This window comes from Myotis daubentonii, chromosome 16 (assembly GCF_963259705.1).
Source record: "Myotis daubentonii chromosome 16, mMyoDau2.1, whole genome shotgun sequence".
Classification (NCBI taxonomy): domain Eukaryota; kingdom Metazoa; phylum Chordata; class Mammalia; order Chiroptera; family Vespertilionidae; genus Myotis; species Myotis daubentonii.
Genome location: NC_081855.1, coordinates 39498875 through 39519956, shown reverse-complemented (window position 1 = coordinate 39519956; position 21082 = coordinate 39498875). Strand labels below are relative to the sequence as shown.

The following is a 21082-nucleotide window of genomic DNA, read 5'->3' as shown; positions in this document are numbered from 1 at the left end:
GTGAACGTCGTCCTTTGATTCACAGATCACTTGAAATGCTCCCTCACACAAAACAAGGATTCGGCAAGAGTTCAAGGGCAGAGGCCTAGATGCCCCCTTAATCCTAAGGCTATTGTTTTGGCCTTTTTCCTTTTTTCTTTCTTTTTTTGTTGTAACATGATTTGGGAAGAGTTTAGCAAGTTGTGCTCATTTCCAGTAAATGATGGGTGGGGCACCCCCCCAGATCCTCTGCACCGTCATTTTACCCACGAGAATCCTCTCCAGTCCCAGGAACAGTCATCAGACACTAGTGTCCTTGACTTTAAATAGAAACAAACACGCCCCTTTGGTGGCTTGGGTTAGATCTGATGATCTAATGAGGTGCCCTTCTCCTTGGCCTTATCCTAAGTCACCGGATCTGTTCTGAGTGTAAGCGCGGTTGCATTCTGGTGCTTTTCTGTCACTGTTCCACCAGTTCCCTCTTCAGAACAGAAGGTATCAAACTTCAAGTGAAAGGAGAGGGTGGACTGAATGGACAAAGACAGGGATCGCCAGTAATGTGGTTTGCTGTTTTTGAGCCACATTTTTTTAGAAACATGGTTTTATAGGCGAAGAAAGGGCTTTTTATTTTTTGCAATTGTTCCCAGTTCTGCATCTTCTGAAGGACAAATGCATCTTCCTAGAAGAGATTCTTTTGCAAGATCACCACTTAACACAACCCCCAGCATGCTGCCACCTGTGGCCCGTGGGCTGGCTCAGCTCACGGTCGTGTGTCTCCCTGAGACCTGTCTGTGGTTGTCTTTTGTGAGGCAGGAGGGACGTCTCCTGGGGTTACTTCCCCTGATCTTTAAACCAATCCTTCCGGTTGTATTTTTCTGGGGAGCTTTTCTCAGGTTCTTAGAGGGAGCACAGACCCCCAAAAAGGTGAAGAACTGGTAAATCCCAACTTGGATTCCTCCAGGCTGATGGTTTCCTTACTGCCTACACAAGGGATATCAAAAGGATATCCACAGAACAACAGGCCCAAACTGATAAGGAGGTTGGCAAGTGAAGGGGACCCGAAGGACCACATATCTGCCACTTTGGGCACGTCAGTAGACGTCTCTCTAGTGCCAGGATGCCAGCATGGACTTTTAAGAAAGCTCGGCATCAAACAGGGCAGCTGGGTCCTGGTTCAGAGGACAAAACACTGCCAGCCTATCAATCAGGGAAGGCCTTGAGTAGAGACGATACGGAAAGAGGAAAACTTGTGGGTGGGCCTCCAGTAAGTGATCTGCTGGAGGGTGGAGGATGAGGATCGACTGGGGTAAGGAAGACTAAAATACTTTTAATCCAAAAGCAGAAAAATCTCAGACTTTTACAGGGGCCGAAAAGTAGAATAATCCATCGAAGGAACCTGGAGGTCTCCGGTCCTCTAGAGACCTCACAGAGAACACCTATCTGTTTACTTCAGATGGGCTCGGTGGAGACAGAACTCCAGGGGCCTGTTGACAAAAAGCCTTTTCTGTATCTGAGTGCAGAAAAGCAGCATGTGGGTTCATGGATGTGCCGTTCATCAGGGTGCCGGGTACTCCCTAGAAAAGGTCTCTACCCCCAGTATACACAATCCTAGCCCTAACCAAACAGGCAGCCTTTTCACCCAGCAAGGGGTCTGAGAACCACCCCATCCATTTCATGTAAGTGACTGCTGGCATCGTCCCCCGTCTGAGCTGCTTGCCAGCAAAACAGTGGCTCCTTCATTACACAGACGCAGACCCTCAAGTCAAATGGGTGGAAATGGCCCTGCCCACAGAGTGTCTTTTGAGCCTCTTATTCACAGTAATGCTGGGGACTGTGGGCCTTTCAGGTAAATGGGCGTGTCCCTGGCACCGAAGCCACACGTCTACCAGGAGAGCCCTTCAGTTTTGGGTACCTGAAGTTGCTTATTTTTCTTTGGCCTGAACAGAGTCAGGGAGGCTGTCGTTAGTAAACATGGACAAGGTCCAAAGTAAAAACAAACATACAAAAAACAACTCTTGCCTGTAGCTCATAGCCTGGTTCTCAAAGTGAAGTCCCTGGACCAATAACATCAGCATCCCCTGGTTACTTGTTGGAAATTCAGATTCTCAGGCCCTGCCCTACACCTACAGAATCAGGTACCCTGGGGTATAGGCCAGCGATCTGTGTTAGTAAGCCCTCCAGATGAGTCTGATGCTCAATAAAGTTTATGAACACCTGGCATATAGCATGAGCTGCAAACCAGATCAGATCGCAAGGAAGAACAGTTTGACTCAGTACAAACAGGTTACACTAAAGAATGGTAGCCGTCTTCAGGACCAACTGCCAAATTCTGGTGCCTTGTGAGAATTAGAAAAGGGCGCCCCTTTAGGCAGATTCAGCAGGCGCTATCGTCTTGGGGCTAAATTTTAGCCCCATTCCCCCCCTGGGCTGAGTGTTCCTATTGCACACAAACTGTACACCCTTATGCAATGGCAGCCCTGTATGTCTTTCTCCCTAGACTCACCATTTCCAGTGCTTAATTAAGAATTAAAAAAAAAAAAAAAAAAAAAGGACATTGAGCTGATGGTGATCTTTTCTCTCTCAAAGATTTTAATTTTGTATCTTTTCCAAGTCTCAGCATTTTGCTGTCGCATAACTAATTTCCTAAACAGATGTTATTCTGCTCATGTTCATAGTAAAGTGTAACCGTTTCCACTATTGAAGGAGTTGAGTCTGTCTTTCAAAGGCTTGATTGGTCTTTATCCATGAGCCTTGAGTGTCTCCTGTGTGACTAGAACACTAATCAGAGAAGTAGCAACAAGGCATTTCAGAAAATGGGGCGGATAAAAATAGGCAGCCCAGCTTCAAAAGAGCATGGTTTTGCTTCACAGACTGACCGTATTTTGAGAAAGGAACACAGGATTGCCAGGGGAAGGCTGTTATTGAGTGGAACCTCATGAGCATCTTATAAATCCTCACCATTCAAAAAAATATGGGGGCGGAGGGGTAGTTCTGACTGGTACAGATGAAACCACCTCATGACAATGACAGGAATCATCCCGGAGTCCCTAGAGCAGGCCTAACACTGAGTGAAGCAAGCTCAAAGTGGAGAAAGGCATGCTTAGAGATTAGCACGAGCTGGTTGAGGTCACCAGGCCAGCATTTTCCAATGGCCTCACGTGACCTTGAGTGCCCTGGCTCGTCCTAGTAGGCAGTACTTATGTTCATTTCTCTGGGGAGAGAACCCATAACTTTCCATCAGCTTTTTAAAGGGATCTGTGACCCTGCCCCCTACCTCCTCAAATTAAGAACTATAGGAAAAAGATGACAGCTGTAGATTACAACCCGGGATCTTAGTGGTCTGAATTAGTACATGGAAAGGGTATGCACCAAGCTTTAAGGATTGGCTACTTTCACTGCACAAAAGGTGTAGCCACCCTAACCTATTTATAATAAGCATTGTTCATCTTATAATCATTTTTAAAGTTTTAAATAAGGCACTTCCCAAAGGATAGCCTCCATTGTGGTGGAGCCAAAGGGATACCACATCTAACTCAGGATTGCTGGAGCCTCCCCCATGCCCAGCCCCACACCCAACCCAGCCACTTGTTCAAGAGTTCCATTTTGACTTCGAGCAAGAAAAAATGAATTCTTTTTAGGCTGAGGAGCCTGGAAGTGGAGAGAAAATGTTTATAGAAGGAAATATAACATGATGCGCCATTGGACAGGTTATTGAATTAGAGTTGGTAGAGCCTTTTTAAAAATTGTTAGTTGCTCAGGTTTGGCTCAGTGGATAGAGTGTCAGCCTGGGAACTGAAGGGTCCCAGGTTCGATTCCGGTCAAGGGCATATGCCCCGGTTGTGGGCTCGGTGCAGCCCATCAATGATTCCCTCTCATCATTGATATTTCTATCTCTCTCTCCCCCCTTCTTCTCTGAAATCAATAAAAATATATTTTAAAAAAATTTTTTTAGTTGCTGCAACTGTGCAGTGCAAGGTAGGAAAATTCAGGCTTGCAGACATTTTGTTCCTTGGTATTTGTAGTTTCTCTATATGTTCAACTGACTTCTATCCTAAAGGCTTTCCAGATATATGATCTTGCCTCTACTTCCTGTAAAATCAGTCTACCTTCTTTTGTTTTTGTTTGTTCGTTTGTTTTCAGAGAGGAAGGGAGAGGGAGAGAGAGAGAAACATCAATGATAAGAGAAAATCATTGATCACCAGCTTCCTGCACTCCCCCTACTGGGGATCGAGCCAGCAACCTGAGCATGTGCCCTTGATCTTCAGTCCACAGGCGGGTGCGAACCAGCTAGGCAGGGGTGGGCAAACTTTTTGACTCGAGGGCCACAATGGGTTCTTAAACTGGACCGGAGGGCCGGAACAAAAGCATGGATGGAGTGTTTGTGTGAACTAATATAAATTCAAAGTAAACATCATTACATAAAAAGGTACGGTCTTTTTTTTTTTTTTTTTTTTTTTTTAGTCTTATTCATTTCAAACGGGCGGACCCGGCCCGCAGGCAGCTGTAGTTTGCCCACGGCTGATAGGGCCTGCCTGCCTTCTCTAAAGCTAAAAAGATTGAAAGAAAATTTCCACCATAAACACAGTTGAAAGACTAGGAGAAGATAACTCGCAATATATGTAGCTAACAGAGGATTAATTAATATAAAAAGTGGTTCTATAAGTCAAAAATCCAACAACTCAGTAGAAAAATGGTAAAGTAGGGACAATGGGGGGGATAAAGACACATTTGTAATACCTTAATCAATAAAATTAAAAAAAAAAGGTAAAGTACACGAGCAGGTAAACAGTAGAAAAAGAAAGGCAAAGGCCAATCACCTCACTACTGATTTAAAAAAAAAAAAGAAAAATTAATGAAAACAACAGGAAGATACAACATTTGCCCATCTGATAGCAGAAATTTAAGAGAGTGACAATATTTAGTTTTGGATAGGTGGGAGAACAAATTAACAGTTTTTATGAAAATGGTAAGTACAAATAGCCTGTGACCCAGCAATTCCACTTCTAGAAATTTATTCTTTTTTAAAAATATATATATATTTTATTGATTTTTTACAGAGAGGAAGGGAGAGGGATAGAGAGTTAGAAACATCGGTGAGAGGGAAACATCAATCAGCTGCCTCCTGCACACTCCCCACTGGGTACATGCCCTTGACCGGAATCGAACCTGGGACCCTTCAGTCTGCAGGCCGACGCTCTATCCACTGAGCCAAGCCAGTTAGGGCTAGAAATTTATTCTTAAGGAATACTACACATGTGCTCATGAATATAGGTACAAAGCTATTCAGTGTCATGTTGTTTATAAAAGCTAAAAATTCTATTCGGTCCATTAACAGGAATATGGTCAAGTAAATTATGATACACCCATACTATGAATATTATGTGTAACAGTTAAAAAGAATAAGGTAGTTCTTATGTACTGGTATGGAAATATGTACATTTCCCATTATTGGAAAAAGCAAGCCAGAGCAATATGCATAGTATAGTTTAGGATAGTATCATTCCATACGTGTAAAAATAAATGAGAGTGTGCAGGTGTGTGTAGTAACATACATGTAAATTTATTTATTTTTTTAAATCTGGCCATCTGTGCCTCAAACTCTTAACAGTGGGTATTTCCAGAAGGAATAGTCTTTGTGGGGGAGGTTAAAAGGAGTTAAACTCTTTTCTCTACATAATCCAATACTACCGGAATTATTTCCATGAAACATAATTCATGCATTACTTGAGTGATTCATTAAATAATCATTAGAACCTCTTTTTGTTTTAAGTAGGAAATGGGTGAAGTGGGCCTAGATTCATAAAGTGGAGGTAGATTTTGCTCTTTAATGAGAGCCTTCGGTTCATGGTTTAGGAAATCAAAGAAGATTCACCAATTAACAAACCCCTGGGCCCTGTACTGCTCTCTGGAAGCTGGGCTGACGGTAGAGGAGGAGGTTTCACCCGGGCTACCTGCTCTGCCCTCCCCTGAAGGAGGGTGAGGAAGAGAAGGAAAGAAATGGCCTCGCAAGAGGACAGAGAAAGGAAATCTTGCTCCACCGAAATGCAATGAGGGGCATTTATATCCCACAACCACTTCCCAAGTGCCGCTTCTGTCCATCAACCTCTGACAGCCGAGGGTCAAAGATATCGGACGGACCTTTCTTAGAAGAAATACTGTCCTATTTCTAATATTCTTCTAAATTGGACTATGATTTAAGAAACCTTATTTAAGAGAAGTAAATTATGACCTTTTAAAGTTATAAATTAAGGGGTGATTATTTTTCAGTTTACTTGCAAAATAATGGGCATAGGCTTCTTTTAATTAAGAGTTGCCCTGACACACATAAGCGTTTGCTTGCAGCTGGAAACAAAGAGATCCGAACCTAAACGGTTAGACGTCACTGATGATTAAAAATCGATCAGTAATGAAGATGAAGCAGCTCTGGAAGGATAATCTACCCTTGGGCACCTATAATTGAATTTACTAGAAAATTGATTCACATATAGATTGCAAGGTAATATACTTTGCAGAAGCAAGACATAATGCATTTTACCAGATCATCTGAACAGGAACGTACAGTTTTCACTTGAGTAAGCTTTCCATAAATTACTAAGAATACGGAAAATGTTTACTCCATTTCCATAAGCATGTATAGTATGTGGGAATGGTTCAGGATTCAGGCAAACACATTTCACTTTCCACATCAGCAGGGACCAAATTATCATCATCTTTTGGAGAATCACTTCGTTAGAAATGTTCACACTCTTTTTTAAAAATATATATTTTTAAATTGATTTTTAGAGAGGGAGAGGGAGAGAAAGAAACATCCATGTGACAGTGAAACATCGATTGGCTGCCCCTTGCACACCCCTGCCTGGGGATGGAGCCCACAACCTGGGCATGTGACCTGACAACCTGTGCACAGTACGACGCTCACCTAACAGCCACACCGTCCGGGGCGAGAAATGTTCACCCTTCTGTGGTCTGATTGGGAGGTGTGTTGTTGTTGCTTTTCTTTTAGACAAAACTTCCTGAAATTTTGTTTCTTAACTCTTAATCTTAAAAAAAGGGGAGAGGGATGTCCTGTTTCTAGAATGGGCACCATTCTAGAAAAGTGTATCTCCTTACCAATTCCAGATTGATGGTAACCCTCTTCTAATGACCACAAATAATAGATTGTTAAACGGTGTTCTTCTTTTCATTCTCAAACAAATACTGCATATTTGAGGTAGAAAATGTGGAGAATATAAATAAGCAAAAAGAAGAAAATGATCATTAGCTGTCATTCTAACACCTTGAAACAATCACGGCTTACGTTTTGAAATGTATACTTTGTCTTTTTAAAATGTATATAATGCTTTTCTGGCAAAAAAAGATTTCACAGAATATGGCTAAGTTTTTACCTCCTGTTTCTTATTTAACAATATACGCAGGACATTTCTCTGTGCTGTTAAATATCCTTCTACATTACTTGTATTTGCATAGTATTGTCGGCCTCCTGGGTTGTTTCAATTTTTTACTATTATGAACAAGGCAGTAATGAGAGTATCTTTGTTATTAAATTCTGCATCACATCCATTAAATTGATATATCTTTGAAAGCACAGTCACACAGTTTAAGCCCCTCTCTTAACATTGAGCTAATTAAAGATAAAGAATGATTTGTGTTGGAACTCACTAGAACAGAGAAGCTAAAAAGCCTTTGTGAAGGGGAGAGAAGAAATATCTTTAAGTTTTAAACTTAGAGCTTAGAATCACCTCAGTATTCATTCCAGGTATATTTGTGTTTAAGAAATTTTGATGACCAGCCATTGAAATGAAAGTGATTGTATTGACAGGATGTGTTATTATTGTTAACTAAGGTGCATTTGTTCTAATCACAAAGCAGCATCTCTTTATTGCTTCCAGTTACCTCAATTTTCTAAAACAAAAGCATGCTCTTCGCTTGGCCAGACTCTGCTTAGCTTTCTTGATACTTACATTGCTATGGACAGCGTTCTTGACTGACGGTTTTGGGATGTGGGAGGGACCATCCACTAAATAACATAGCCCAGGTCTGGGTTTAGAGCCGCCCTCTACCCTGGCCTCAGACAATACTGAATTAAATCAGAAACTTCTGACAAGTCTGCCTTTTGGAAATAAAGAGAATCTCACATGACACACATGGATTGATATAAAAAGACAGCAAACCACATGCTGCAGAAAATATGTAAGGAACCATTCCAGCTGTGAATACCAGCTCTAAGCCTCCAAGTTAATTAGTGACCAGGGTGGGTGGTCGATTAACGATTGCTCAGCATACCTTTATTGTAAAGAGGCGTGAAGGTAAATTCTGCCGTGAGAGCAACGGAAGAATGCCCATCTGGGACAGTTGTTGATAAATTGTAGTAAAATAGCCAAAGGAGTGAGGTGAGTGTGGGGGGTACAACAACAAAAGTATTTAAAGTGAGACTGATTGTTACGTTTTTGGACTTCACATACTGAAACTGGACAGGCTCCGTGTTTACGTTTTTTATCAGTTGGGTTAGGACAGCGTTTCTCAACCTCAGCACCCCTGACAGTTGGACCCGGTAGTTAATTCTTTGTTGGAGGAAGGGTGGCATCCCAATTGTGACAATCAAGAATGTCACAAAATTGCCCCCCACTGAGAACCACTAGATTAACAGATCATTATCCTGAATCCTGAAAGCCTGCAGACTCAGGCCAAAAATCATAATGTCATGTGCCATTGTATTTATAGACGAGTGTGGGTGTAAGTCGTGCCAGCCACCTTCAGGCTGTTAGGCTAGACTTGGAGTTCAGTGTAGACCTGCACTCTGACACCACGCGTTCTCTGCAAAAGCTCACCTGTGTGTGAGCACTGCACCCAATCTCACTTACACCCATGAACATCGTTCCGTGCCTTCTACGTCATGTCTCCTACAATAGCAATGAAAGTGTCCTTTCTCTTGTCGAATGCACTGATTTACAGAACCTCTTTGGCAGGTAAGTTTTAAGGCAAACACAGCTGAGCACATCCCTGAAGGGATCTTCTAACTCTGCTTTAGGAGATCTCAGGCTATGGCACTGCCCACGCGCTCCTACTCCACCCACTTAGCTCATGTCACAGGAGTCACCCCTAAAACATGTCCACTCTTCCCTTTCTACGACTACTTGGAGTTCCCTTCCTTGTACTCACTGCCCCTCTGGCTGGTTTAGCTAACTTTATGATTTGCTTTCCATAAAGTTAGAGAATCCCCTGCTTTTTAAACCTCTCTTTGGCTTCTGCTAAGCTACCATCTTTCCCCTAAAGTCTCCCCATTGAAAGTTTGCATTTAATAACGGAAGTTGCCAACGTCTTGACCTTCTTTCAGATATGACAATGGACGATGTTCGAGAATACGAGAAAAACATGCATGAACAAACCAACATAAAAGTTTGCAATCAGCATTCCTCCACTGTGGATGACATAGAGAGCCAGGCCCAAACAAGTGTATGTAGAATTTTTAAAACATGTTGCCCCCTCCCTTTACCAAACGTGCAGATCAGCTGATCTGTGAAATACTGCCAGCGCTCAGTTCTCAGGCTCCCACGGAGAGCGTCGTCGCCCAGGGGCTGTTGGGGAAGAACCTCTCACTCGCAGATATTTTGAGTCTTTAAAGCCGCTTGACGTGCAGGGTGTTCCAGTCATAAAGCCAAGAACACGGAGAGTGGACACATTTTGTGGGACTAGTGAAGGCCTGGCCTGCACCAGAAGAGAAAAGAGGGGTAAAAGCAGGGGTCGTATGAAAACCAGAACTTTTGAAAACATAGGTAACAGTTACTCATTCAAGGGAAGGCTTCTGACCCATCTGGTCTTTTAGGTTTCCTTACATTTGCTCTGAAAGGCTTTCTATGGCCTTTTATAGCTGTTTTACCCATTGGGTTCATCTGTGCTAGGTGAATGTCCAGGTGGGTCTCTGATCCCTTCGTGCACCGGGGTGGTGAGTGGGGACTCTGCCAGATCTAGCCTGGGGCGTCAGATAAGCCCCAGGGAGCCTCCGGTTATTCCCAGGCACGTGGGAAACAGAGAGTTGACTGTAGGGTGTCTGCCAGCATTTTACACACAGTTGTATTCATGCTAATGAGGAGGAGCTACAGATGACAAAGAAAAATGGAGCCTCTGAGTCACTTGTATGTGCCTTTGGCCAGAGCTGGGATCTCTGGGTGGCAGCTTGAGCTCACATGCCCCAGAGTAACACATTAATTAGATTTTCAAGAAACTGATGATGCTGTGGTTGTAGGAGATTGAGAGATGGCTATTGTAAATGGATGCTTTGGAATTGTGAAGACCTGTGGTTGCACTTTGGAAATCTTGAGTTGAGTTTTTAGAGCATGTCTTTGGAATGTGCCCTGCAAGGCCGCTGTTGGATCCACATGACTGCCCTTGAGGTTGAAATGGCCCTAACGCTTCCTCCCCATTTTGCACGTGGTGATTGGATTAGCGGAAAACCCTTCTCACCAGAGTTAGCCCAGGTGATCCTCTCTGCACAGATCAGTTCCGATAGGACCTCTGTCTTCCTCTCTCCCTGTTCTAAAGTTAGAAATGCTCCTTCAGGAACCTGTCCTTGAATTTTCATCACTTTCAATTACCTTTTCTTTTAGTTCCCCCTCAGCCGCTCTCTGAAAGCTGCTCACTGTCAGGATGACCAGACAAAGGAAGCCAGAGGACTGGGAGAGACGCCACACGTCTCAGAGATTCAAAGCACAAAGCTAGTCTCCTGAGTCCTTACAGCTTTCAGCTTCAGCTCTGTGCTTGGTTTTCTTTCCGTTTTACTGCAATGACTGGTGTTAGGTCAGTTTACCACGTAGACGGTGATGCCTAGAATGGTTCTCCCCAGGCGAAACCCATGCATGGGTTCTCTGGCTGCAACTCACAGGCGTTCCCATGACGTCAGCAAGAGATATGCCTACTAGTATCTCTTCCAAAGTTACACAGTGTGGTTATTTTGAATGCTGGCGACATTTCCCGTATTCTGTGGCATTCCTTCAAATTGGAGATTATTTTTCCATTGTCTCTCTTCTCCAGCATAATGAAAAACAGTTGAAATTAAGAGGGTGCTGTCCACCACAAATAAAAACTGCATGAGTGCCCAATAAAACTTAAATCATCAACCCGAGTAGAAACAAATTAGATTGAAATTATGCAAAATTAACATCCATGACCAGGACAATAAGGAAATTGTCTCCTTTTCAATTGAGCAGTTTCAGTGCCTTCAAGGAAGGGAACTTCTGAGAGACTCCGGAAGGGACTGTAAAATCAAAATTCTGTCTCCTCTGGGTGACTTCTGCTCTCTGCTGGATGCATGGAGTAGGACACTGTGCTCAGCTGCTTTTTCACAAAGCCCGATTTCTCCGACATGATATCCATTTATCAGAGAAGAAACAGACCCCGATTCAGTGACATTTTGCTGAGAATCTCAATTTTATTTTGCAGTACCGCTTTTAAAAAGACATAATCTCTTTTCTTAGCTTAATAGTCTTAGTGGTCTTTTTTAAGTGGTAGGTTTACAGGTATGATTTTTCTTGTTCTCTTCTGAGTTTTATATTATGTCAACACAACCATAATTTTTTATTTCCTTTGTAAACAAAACATCCCTTCCAGAAAATTTAGTAATTGTTTCCAGGAAATCTGCTTAAGGATTTTGTTTTTTGAAAAATATTTCTGCTGTAACCAGTTTGGCTCAGTGGATAGAGCATCAGCCTGCGGACTGAAGGGTCCCAGGTTCAATTCTGGTCAAGGGCATGTACCTTGGTTGTGGGCACGTCCCCAGTGGGAGGTGTGTAGGAGGCAGCTGATGGATGTTTCTCTCTCATCGATGTTTCTGACTCTCTATCCTCTCCCTTCCTCTCTGTAAAAAATCAATAAAAATATATTTTAAAATACATATGTATAGATATAAAAAGAAAAATATTTCTGATTTGCTCATGTGTTATTATGTGACACATATATCAGGATCGGGCAAATGTATGTTTACAGTTGTTCATACAGAAAACAATACAAAAATGAATAAATAATAATACAAGAATAAACTCTGTTTCATGTACTCACAACTGTAAACCTACCTTTGCCACACTCTGTATGCAATTTTGGGGCCATTGATTGTTTTAGTTACCTTCTCTTTATAGAAAAGATGGCCAGGTCTGATAATAGTCATACACACAACACACACACTCACTGCTCTGGTCTGATTCTGTACTCCTGATGTTTTCTTTTATATATATATATATACACTAGAAGCCCAGTGCACAAAGTTCGTGCACTTGAGGGGGTCCCTCAGCCCGGCCTGCACCCTCTTGCAGTCCTGGAGCCCTCTGGGGATGTCCGACTAAGCTGTCTCTCAGACATCCTTAGCATGGTCACGGAGGCGGGAGAGGCTCCCACCGCAGCCACTCTGCTCGCCAGCCATGAACCAGGCTTCTGGCTGAGTAAAACTCCCCCTGTGGGAGCACACTCACCACCAGGGGGCAGCTCCTGCAGTAAGCATCTGCCCGCTGGTGGTCAGTGCGCATCATAGGGACAGTTCAGTCGATTTGCATATTAGCCTTTTATTATATAGGATATGTATTGATTTCAGAGAGGAAGGGAAAGGAAGAGAGAGAGAAACATCAATGATGAGAGAGAATCATTGATCAGCTGCCTCCTGCACACCCCCCACTGGGGACGGAGCCCACAACCCAGGCATGTGCCCTGACCAGGAATCAAACCATGACCTCCTATTTCATAGGTCAACGCTCAACCACTGAGCCACACCGGCTGGGCACTCCTGATATTTTCTAATTCAGAATACATAAAACACTCACTGAAGAGTGCTTGGGAAGTCTTAGAGGAATATTCTAAAAGGAATATTATTTCAGAGTTTTGCCTCTGTAAAAAGGAAAAATTCAGGGTTTAACATTTTAGTAATAATTTGGGTTTATAATCAGGAGAGGCCCCTTTTTCATAGAGTTCCATAGGTCCTTTAAAAACAGACGTAGAAATGAATCCATTTGCATGTCTTCTAAATAACTGCTCGTTTTTCTTTCTATCTTTTTCTTTTCTTTGAAGACATGACAATGGATGAAGTCCGAGAATTTGAACGAGCCACTCAGGAAGCCACCAACCAGAAAATTGGCGTTTTCCCACCTGTGATTTCTATCTCGAGCATTCCCCTGCTGCCTTCCTCAGTCCGCAGTGCCCCTTCCAGCGCGCCGTCCACACCTCTGTCCTCAGACGCACCTGAGTTTCTGTCTGTGCCCAAAGATCGGCCCCGGAAAAAGTCTGCCCCAGAAACTCTCACGCTTCCAGACCCTGAGAAAAATGCCACCCTGAATTTACCTGGCGTACCCTCTTCAGACAGGCCATGCCGGCCCAAATCAGAATAACTTCATATGAATATTTCAAGGGGTTTTATATTTTCATTTTCAGGGTTGGTTTTCTTGTTTTGTTTTGTTTTTTAAGAATCTTCTAATATAGAAAAAGACTGCTTTGTCACGCAAAACATGTTCCTTCGATCTGAGTGTGCATGTGGTTAAGTAATTTCACATATAATATGAGTCCCCAAGTATGCCGCACAGCATCATATTAGATGCAACATGTAAGACATGCAAAAGACAGAAGGCATCTTCTGTAGCCACAGCTGGAAGCCTGGGAGGAAGCCTTGTTAATGGGCGTTTGCTGCGGTTGGTATGGGCTTCAAGGGTAAATAAATGAAAACTTTGCGCCACTGTGGTACAAGGTGTGATAAAATAGTGAAGTCAGTTTCCTCTGGTTAAACCTGAAATTCTCAAAAATACTCTCAGGCGGAACATACCTAATTGTTAAATTTTGAACTGCTCATCGCCAATACTTGAATACCAGTAGTTACTAAAATTCCTATTTTGGTTAGTCTGACTCAGGATTTGGGGCCTAATTAACACTTTAAATTTTTTGAAAATTTTAATTATCAACCCACAGAGGCTCCACGTGCAATTAATGATAACTTATTTATACCTTTCACAGAATTTAATAAAGATTCCACTTGCTTCTGTCTTTTAATAACTTTTCCCCTGTGTGCCCTCAGAAATCTTGAGAATTACATGGGTGAATGTGACCTTAACTTGACAGATTTTGGAAGGGTTGAGTTAGGAACCAAGAGGTCCAGGTGAGACAAACATCTTTTTTCTCTACAGGTACCAACAAACCTTAACTTGTCAGCTTCTATCATCCATGAAGATTCTCAGAATTTGCAGTTAATTAAGCAGAATTTATTGACTACTTACTCACTCAAAAAGTTCAAGGGTGGAGTAAGCTAACTGGACTTTCACTCTGTTGGAATATCTGGTTCGGGAAACCCTAAAAAAGAGAATTGTTTTTCATCTCCCTCCTGGTTTTACTTTTATTTTTTATTTTTTTCTCTTTCCCGCCCCCTCCCCCCTCCCCTGGTTTTATTTTTAATAACATCCAGACTTCCTGGACCCGATGGCCCGTCACGGGACCTTAGAAAAGACTGTCATTCTCTTGCTCCTTACTTGAAATCCAAATATTGGGATGTCCCAGAAGTTGAGTAAATACTGTCAAGTGGGAGGAGAGAATGAGCAGAATTGTTGACTCCTATTTGTAAAGCAGAAAGGAGGAGAGATACATGTTCTTCCGTCTAGCTTTCTTTTCTGAAAGTATTGCTAATGCAAGATTAGATTCAAGGTTGACGGGAGGCAAGCTCATTCACCAAAGTGGCAGAAAGAGAACTCCCCTTTGATCTGAAAAGGAAAAACCTGCCACCTTCGCACCTCACTGCCTTTAAACGCAGAAGGAAGGGCAAGCAGTATCTACATTCACTTTCGTCCTCCAGGAGAGGAAGAGAGCAAAGTCACTGGGCAACTCCAAGCCCCCAGCTAGCCTTCCTCTCCATCACCTCCAACCTCAGGAAAGGGACCTTCCCACACAGATTCCAAAGGAAACACACAGACCAGGGAGCATAGTCTCCTCCTCTCTCCTGGCCTCAGCCAGCGGACCCGGCCTGCTTCTCTCTCTAAGTGCTCAGCACTCTGCATTGTGTCTTTCAAGTTGACAAGCTCCCAGGTGCAGGCGCTGGCCCCTGAGCCCAGCACCAAGTAAGCATCAGTCATACGTCAGACTGTCAAGAGCATATCTTTATCTACAGGTTGATATTTAGCTCGAAAAAAAAATTTTAAAACCCAGAACTCAAGGGAAACCAGTTACAAATAGCTTAGGTCAACATGCATCTCTTCCCTAAGAGCGAGATAGCATTGTAGTAAGACATCTTTGCATGGTATGGTAGCATGATTTTTTGCTTGTGGGAAAACTTAATCTTTTACCGAACCCCTTGGACTTTTCGACGGCTCCCTCTCCACACAGCAGTCCTTAAGGATTATGTTTGGCTTCAGGAAGCAAAATTCTGTTTTCACAAGGCAGCGATCGTGTGTGTGTTTGCTTACCATTTATTTACGAGCTGAAATCAGCTTTGTCACAAGTGGGGGTGGGGTCATTTTCTAATGGAACCGATCTATTTTGTGCAGGTTGTTAACACATCTGATGCCTAGTTTTTCCATTCGTACCATTGCTGTCCGTAAAGTAGCTTCTGCTAGCAAGGTCAACCATCCTATCCGCTTTAGAAAACTAATTTCTCATTTCCTCCTATGAGTTTTCTTTCTCTCATAGCCAGTACAGTACCACGGACATCAATTACAAACTGCTAAAGATAGTGTGCGTTTTAGCCATCAAAAGTGTGTGCACTTAAAATACATTCAGTTTTCTGTCTACGTGTGGTTTGTGTGCATTTAAGAAAAGGGCAGGGGGGTGCATATATTCCTTCAGCTGCTTTGAATATTGAATCCCATCATCGTGAGCATACGTGACTTCACCATTTTATCTGCCTTGATTTCCAAGTGTCATTTTACCTTCTCCATACATGCCTTTGTTTGTTGTGGGATACAAGCCTGCAATGAATGTGTACATAGAACCTTAATAATTCCTATAAGGATGGAAATGCAATGGCTGCATGATGGAAACTTAGAAGAAGGAAAAAAGCAGAAACTTGAATTAAGCATGTTTGGGGGTGGGGGGAATAGAATCTTTAACTCAGTGCCTCTGTCTGCAATGTGGAAACCTTCAACTTTGTTCACCAAAATTGTATTATACCTGTATGTACATATATAGAAATATAGTATAGTGAATCAAACACCACCAGTTTGAAGTCTCTGGTAGCCAAATTAAAGTAATCCACAGAATAGCACATGCGCAGCACACCATCTTCATCTCTGATGTTGGTGAAAACCATGACAATGGCTGTACATTTCATGACTTTGGGTGCATTTCAAATACCAGGCGCCCCTGTGCTTTTCGTGGGCTGTGTGTGGTACAGCATTTGTAGCTTTGACTGCGTTCCCAGGATCAGAGGGTCTTGGTGTTTTTCCCGTGTGCACTTTGTCAGAAGTTAGCTCTGAAGACCATTTCATGTTTCTAATTTTGGGCTATAGTAAAACAAAGCTAAGGAAGCCATGAAATTTTTCACTCACCATCGTTATAACAGGCACAATATGTGTTTGCTGGTGAACTAATTTATAAACCCTTCTTTTACGATTTTGCATCTGTGTGGGAAGAATGGTTTTAATATATTTGGAGGTTTGTAGTAGCCATGTTTTGGGTGTGAGAATAAATCTCTAAGCGCAGTCGTGGTTGTACAATGCAGCCACAAAAACCCAAGACCCCACAAGTAATTACAGGGTTTTCTTTCAAGGCACTGTAATACTGGCCTAGAGAATAGATCCTGACACTTCTCCAGAAATCATTTTCCTGTGAAAATTGCAAGGCTAATGTATTTATGTACATTTTTAAATTCTACTTTCCTTGGTAGCTCTTCAGGGCTCAGAGACAGTAAAATCACTGTCTGGTTTAGGTCAGGAATTTTACTTTTCAGAAGGGCCAGAGTATAATTCAGATGTAATATGAAATTAGATAATCCAATAGACAGGAATTGTCTAAATAGTTTTAATCCCTTTCTGATCATCTGACTCAGTAGGCCAGGTAACAATCTGCCATCTTGATCCCTAATTCTTGAAATTAAAAAAAAGTATATGTTGTGTGGCTGTAACTGGTCAAACAACTCGTTCTTGCTGAGACTGAAATGTCACGCAATCGCACAGCCTTGGCACGCGGAGGCAACACCGGGTTCTCGTGTGTTCTACCTGCGGAACGATCTGTTTGCATTTGAAATGTAAGTGTTTAAGCTTTTTAGGAGTTAGTGCAATAAGAGGATGTGAGCGTGGAGACCTTTTCAGATGTGATTCATGGTAATTTTGTTGTTAAGTTAATGCTATGGGATGTTGTGGCCTAAAAGGGAAAGCATGTCTATTGAATTGCAAGTCCCCCTTCAGTTCCTATGTATCACCAAGAAGAGGCTCTTGGAGTAGCTGTTATGCCTACGCCACTTCTGTGTCGCTTCAAGTGTCATTTTTTAGTGTTTACATTTCAAGCTGGGATCTTGATTCGTTCAATGGGTCGATATACCACTGCCACTGCTGAAGGACCAAGGTTTGGAGTGCACAGTGTTACAGTCTACAAGCAAAGCAAACAAAAGGTGACCCTCACACATGCCATCCTTCTGTGTCATTTTATGGCTGTTTTGTGTTTTCCCCCCAGTTATTTATTATTGTTAATAACTTCCTTTTTCTTACCTTCTATTGTAAATAAAGTACAAAGCAATCTTCTTTCCAAGTGTGGCTTCCTCTCTCCACTGGTCTCAAGGGATTGCTGGCAATTGTGAGTTTGTGGGTTGATGGGAAAGAAGTGATCAAGGAAGAAGAAACAAGCCAATGGCCGGTGCTGAGACCCAGGTCTAGGGGATTTGTGTGCAAGGAAGCCTGGCCTGCTAATAGCCGTGTGGTGCCTGCAGGGAAAGCCTGGGTGCCAGCTCTAACTATCCAGCCAGAAAATACCCAAGGAGAGTCTGTAACGCAGTGGGACACACACATAGACTCATCCACCCATCTAACAGGTGCTTGGCTCCCCTTATCAAAGATGAGACCACAGTGTGAGTGGTAACCAAGAAAAATCATCCTGAAGGAATCTGTAGGTATACCACCCGAGTGGAACACCAGATTCTCTCCTCGTGTATGTATGTATGTATGTATGTATGTATATTTATGCGTGTGTGTGTGTGTGTCTGGGTAACTTCATGTGGTTCAGCGGTTCTCAACCTGTGGGTCGCCTAAGACCATCCTGCATATCAGATATTTACATTACGATTCATAACAATGGCAACATTACAGTTAATGAAGTAGCAACAAAAATAATTTTATGGTTGGGTCACAACATGAGGAACTGTATTTAAAGGGCCAGAAGGTTGAAAACAACTGATGTGGTTGATCCAGGCAAAATCTGCTTTCAAGTTTATTAGATTGACTTTCTCTGCTTAATTATGAGTCCTCTAATGTGCCATACTCCCATAAATTCTTCCTTTTCTATAGCATGCAATCTAGTAGGATATCCCATTCCAGTCCAAACATTTAACTACTTCTCCTACTCCTGGGAAAATTAGAAACAGCTTTGTACTTTGCCTTAATGCTCTTGCTCTGGACCCAGCATTGAGGTCTGTAGCTCCTATACAGGGGAAGAAACTGGACTTCTCTGATTTATTTAGACGTTCAGTGCCTTCTCTAGTTTGCTAAGCTGCAGAACTATTCATTGTTCATTGGTTACTTACAGAAACAAAAGCATAAGGAACCGCGTTTAATTGAATAAACAAACATCAGTTTGAAGTCATTTTGTTTTCATACTCTCAGTGATAACAGACATTGAATGATGCATCTTTACTTGAGGATTTCCTGAAAACCACCTGTACCTGGCAAGTTTTATTTTGTTTCGTTTTGGTTTAACCAAGAGAGAATCAAGGTAAAAACTTGAGCTCACTGTTATTTTAGGATCAGTGACTCCTGATTGTCACAGGATCTTGGTAAGGACAGAGCTGAGTCTTGCCTACGTCTTTCATTTCCCTTCTTGGAAAGAATGTGATGATAGATTGCATATGCCGTCCAAAAAAAGGAAGGTTAGCAGCCTGTGCGTCATCCTCTCTTTGACCATGAGCCACATGAGAGCCACTCCGGAAGAAGAGAAAATTCTCCTCAAGGACAATGAGTGGTCCTAGCAAACCGGGACATGGTATTAAATTTGCCCTCCCGTTAGTTTGGAATCTGACTGCAGTCTACTTATTTGTGCTTGGTATTATGTGTCCATGTTAACTTTTTATTTTGACATAAAGATGGATTCACAGAAAGTTACAAAGACATGTACGTGGATGTCCTGTCACCCTTCACCCGGCCTCCCCGAGTGATAACAGCTTGTACAGCTATCGTACAACAACATCACAACCACAGAGCACGTCAACCTGGTGAAATCTGAATAAGCTTTCAGTGTACAATTCAGTAGCCTTGAATATACACAATGCTGTCCAACCATCCCCGCTACCCATTTCCAGAACTTTTTCATCGTTCCAAACAGAAACTGTCCCCGTTGAACAGTAACTGTATCCTTTCTCCCCTGAGGCCCTGATAGCCTCTATTCCACTTTCTGTCTCTATGAATTTGCCTATTCTGGACACTGTATATTCCTATTCTGGAATCATACAATATTTGTCTTTTTGTGTCTGGCTTACATCACTTTGCATAATGTTTTCAACATTCATGTTACAGGATGCATCAGACATTTTAAAGGCTTATTTTATGGGGGAGGGTATATCTGATAAGCCCGATAAACACAGTTGCTCTCCCGTGTTACGTGAGAAAACTATAATGCTGTGTACTGTTGGGCAAATCACTTCATCTTTCTGAGCCTTCATTTCTTCAAGTATAACCACACCAGCCATAACAGGTAGCATGTAGCCCTGGCCGGTGTGGCTCAGTTGGTTGGGCTTCATCCCATGCACCTGGTTCCATTCCCGGTCAAGGGCACATGCCCGGGTCGCAGGCTCAATCTTCTGGTGGCGGGAGGAGGGAGGCGGTTGGTGTTGCACTCTCACATCAATGTTTCCATTCCTCTCTAAAAATCAGTAAATGATTCTTTAAACAAACAGGTGGCATATATTCTATCTCAGTGACAAGCATGTAAAAATAGGATTGCCACTTGGTGATAAAAGCTGCAGCTGAGGAGCCATGAGAGAAAGAGAGGTTACAGACACTCAGAAACCAAAGCTCCGTGAGACAGGATGGCCATTCCCTAGACATGATGCTCCTTTTATTTTGAGTTTATTTTGAGTGAGTCTTTTCCTTTCAACCACAGGAGGTCACTAAAAACAGTTGGGAAGTAGGTTAAAATGTCCTTTCTAGAAACAAATTTGCCAAAGGAAACAAATAAAAGAAATGCAAATTTTTAGATCCTTCCTAGGATTCCAGCGAATATTAATAACATCCCAAGGAGAAAGAACAACGTTTCAAGAAAAGAGCTGGACAGATGAAGTCTGACCAGCAAAACTTGCTTCATTTTCATGCATGCAAGTTGTCAAATAATTAGGTTTTTCTCCTGTAGAGCTTGGATGGTTTAAAAAAAAAAGTTAATTCAGAATATCTGGTGGATCGATAGTGTGTTATATTAGGTTCTTTTTTAAAATATATTTTTATTGATTTCAGAGAGGAAGGGAGAAGGAGAGGGAAAGGGAGAGGAGAGGGAGAAGGAGAGGGAGAGGAAAAAGGAGGGGGAGAGGGGGAGGGAGAGGGAGAGGGGGAGGGAGAGGGGGGTGGAGAGAGGGAGAGGGAGAGAGAAATATCAATGATGAGAGAGAGTCATTGATCAGCTGCCTCCTGCACAGCCCCTACTGGGGATTGCAACCAGGCATGTACCCTGACCTGGAATCAAACTGTGATCTCCTGGTTCATAGGTTGACGCTCAACCAATGAGCCACACTGGCCAGGCTATATTAGATTCTTTTGAGCAACATATCCTCTCATTGTCAGAATATAAAAATGTCAGAAACTTCTCTTTTTTCTGATATGCTTGGTCTAATTTACATCTAAATGAAGAAAAAAAAAACTTTATAGTATAAGACACCTTCCCCAACCTGATGAATGGTTTTTGAGACAGATCTGAAATATACACAAAAGTTTCGCTAGAAAGGCCAACATTTTGCAAAGCC

General features: G+C 42.5%; 1 protein-coding gene across 1 annotated transcript in view; it reads left to right on the top strand.

Annotated features, from left to right (window-relative positions):
• PITPNC1 (phosphatidylinositol transfer protein cytoplasmic 1) overlaps positions 1–13167 on the top strand; it is a 212696-nt gene extending 199529 nt beyond the window's left edge. Inside the window, exons 9-10 of the mRNA XM_059670032.1 lie at positions 9314–9432; positions 13027–13167. Of these exons, the coding sequence (XP_059526015.1) occupies positions 9314–9432; positions 13027–13032 (125 nt within the window). The 3' untranslated portion in view covers positions 13033–13167. The remainder of the gene's footprint in view (positions 1–9313; positions 9433–13026) is intronic.
• Positions 13168–21082: the final 7915 nt, after the last annotated feature.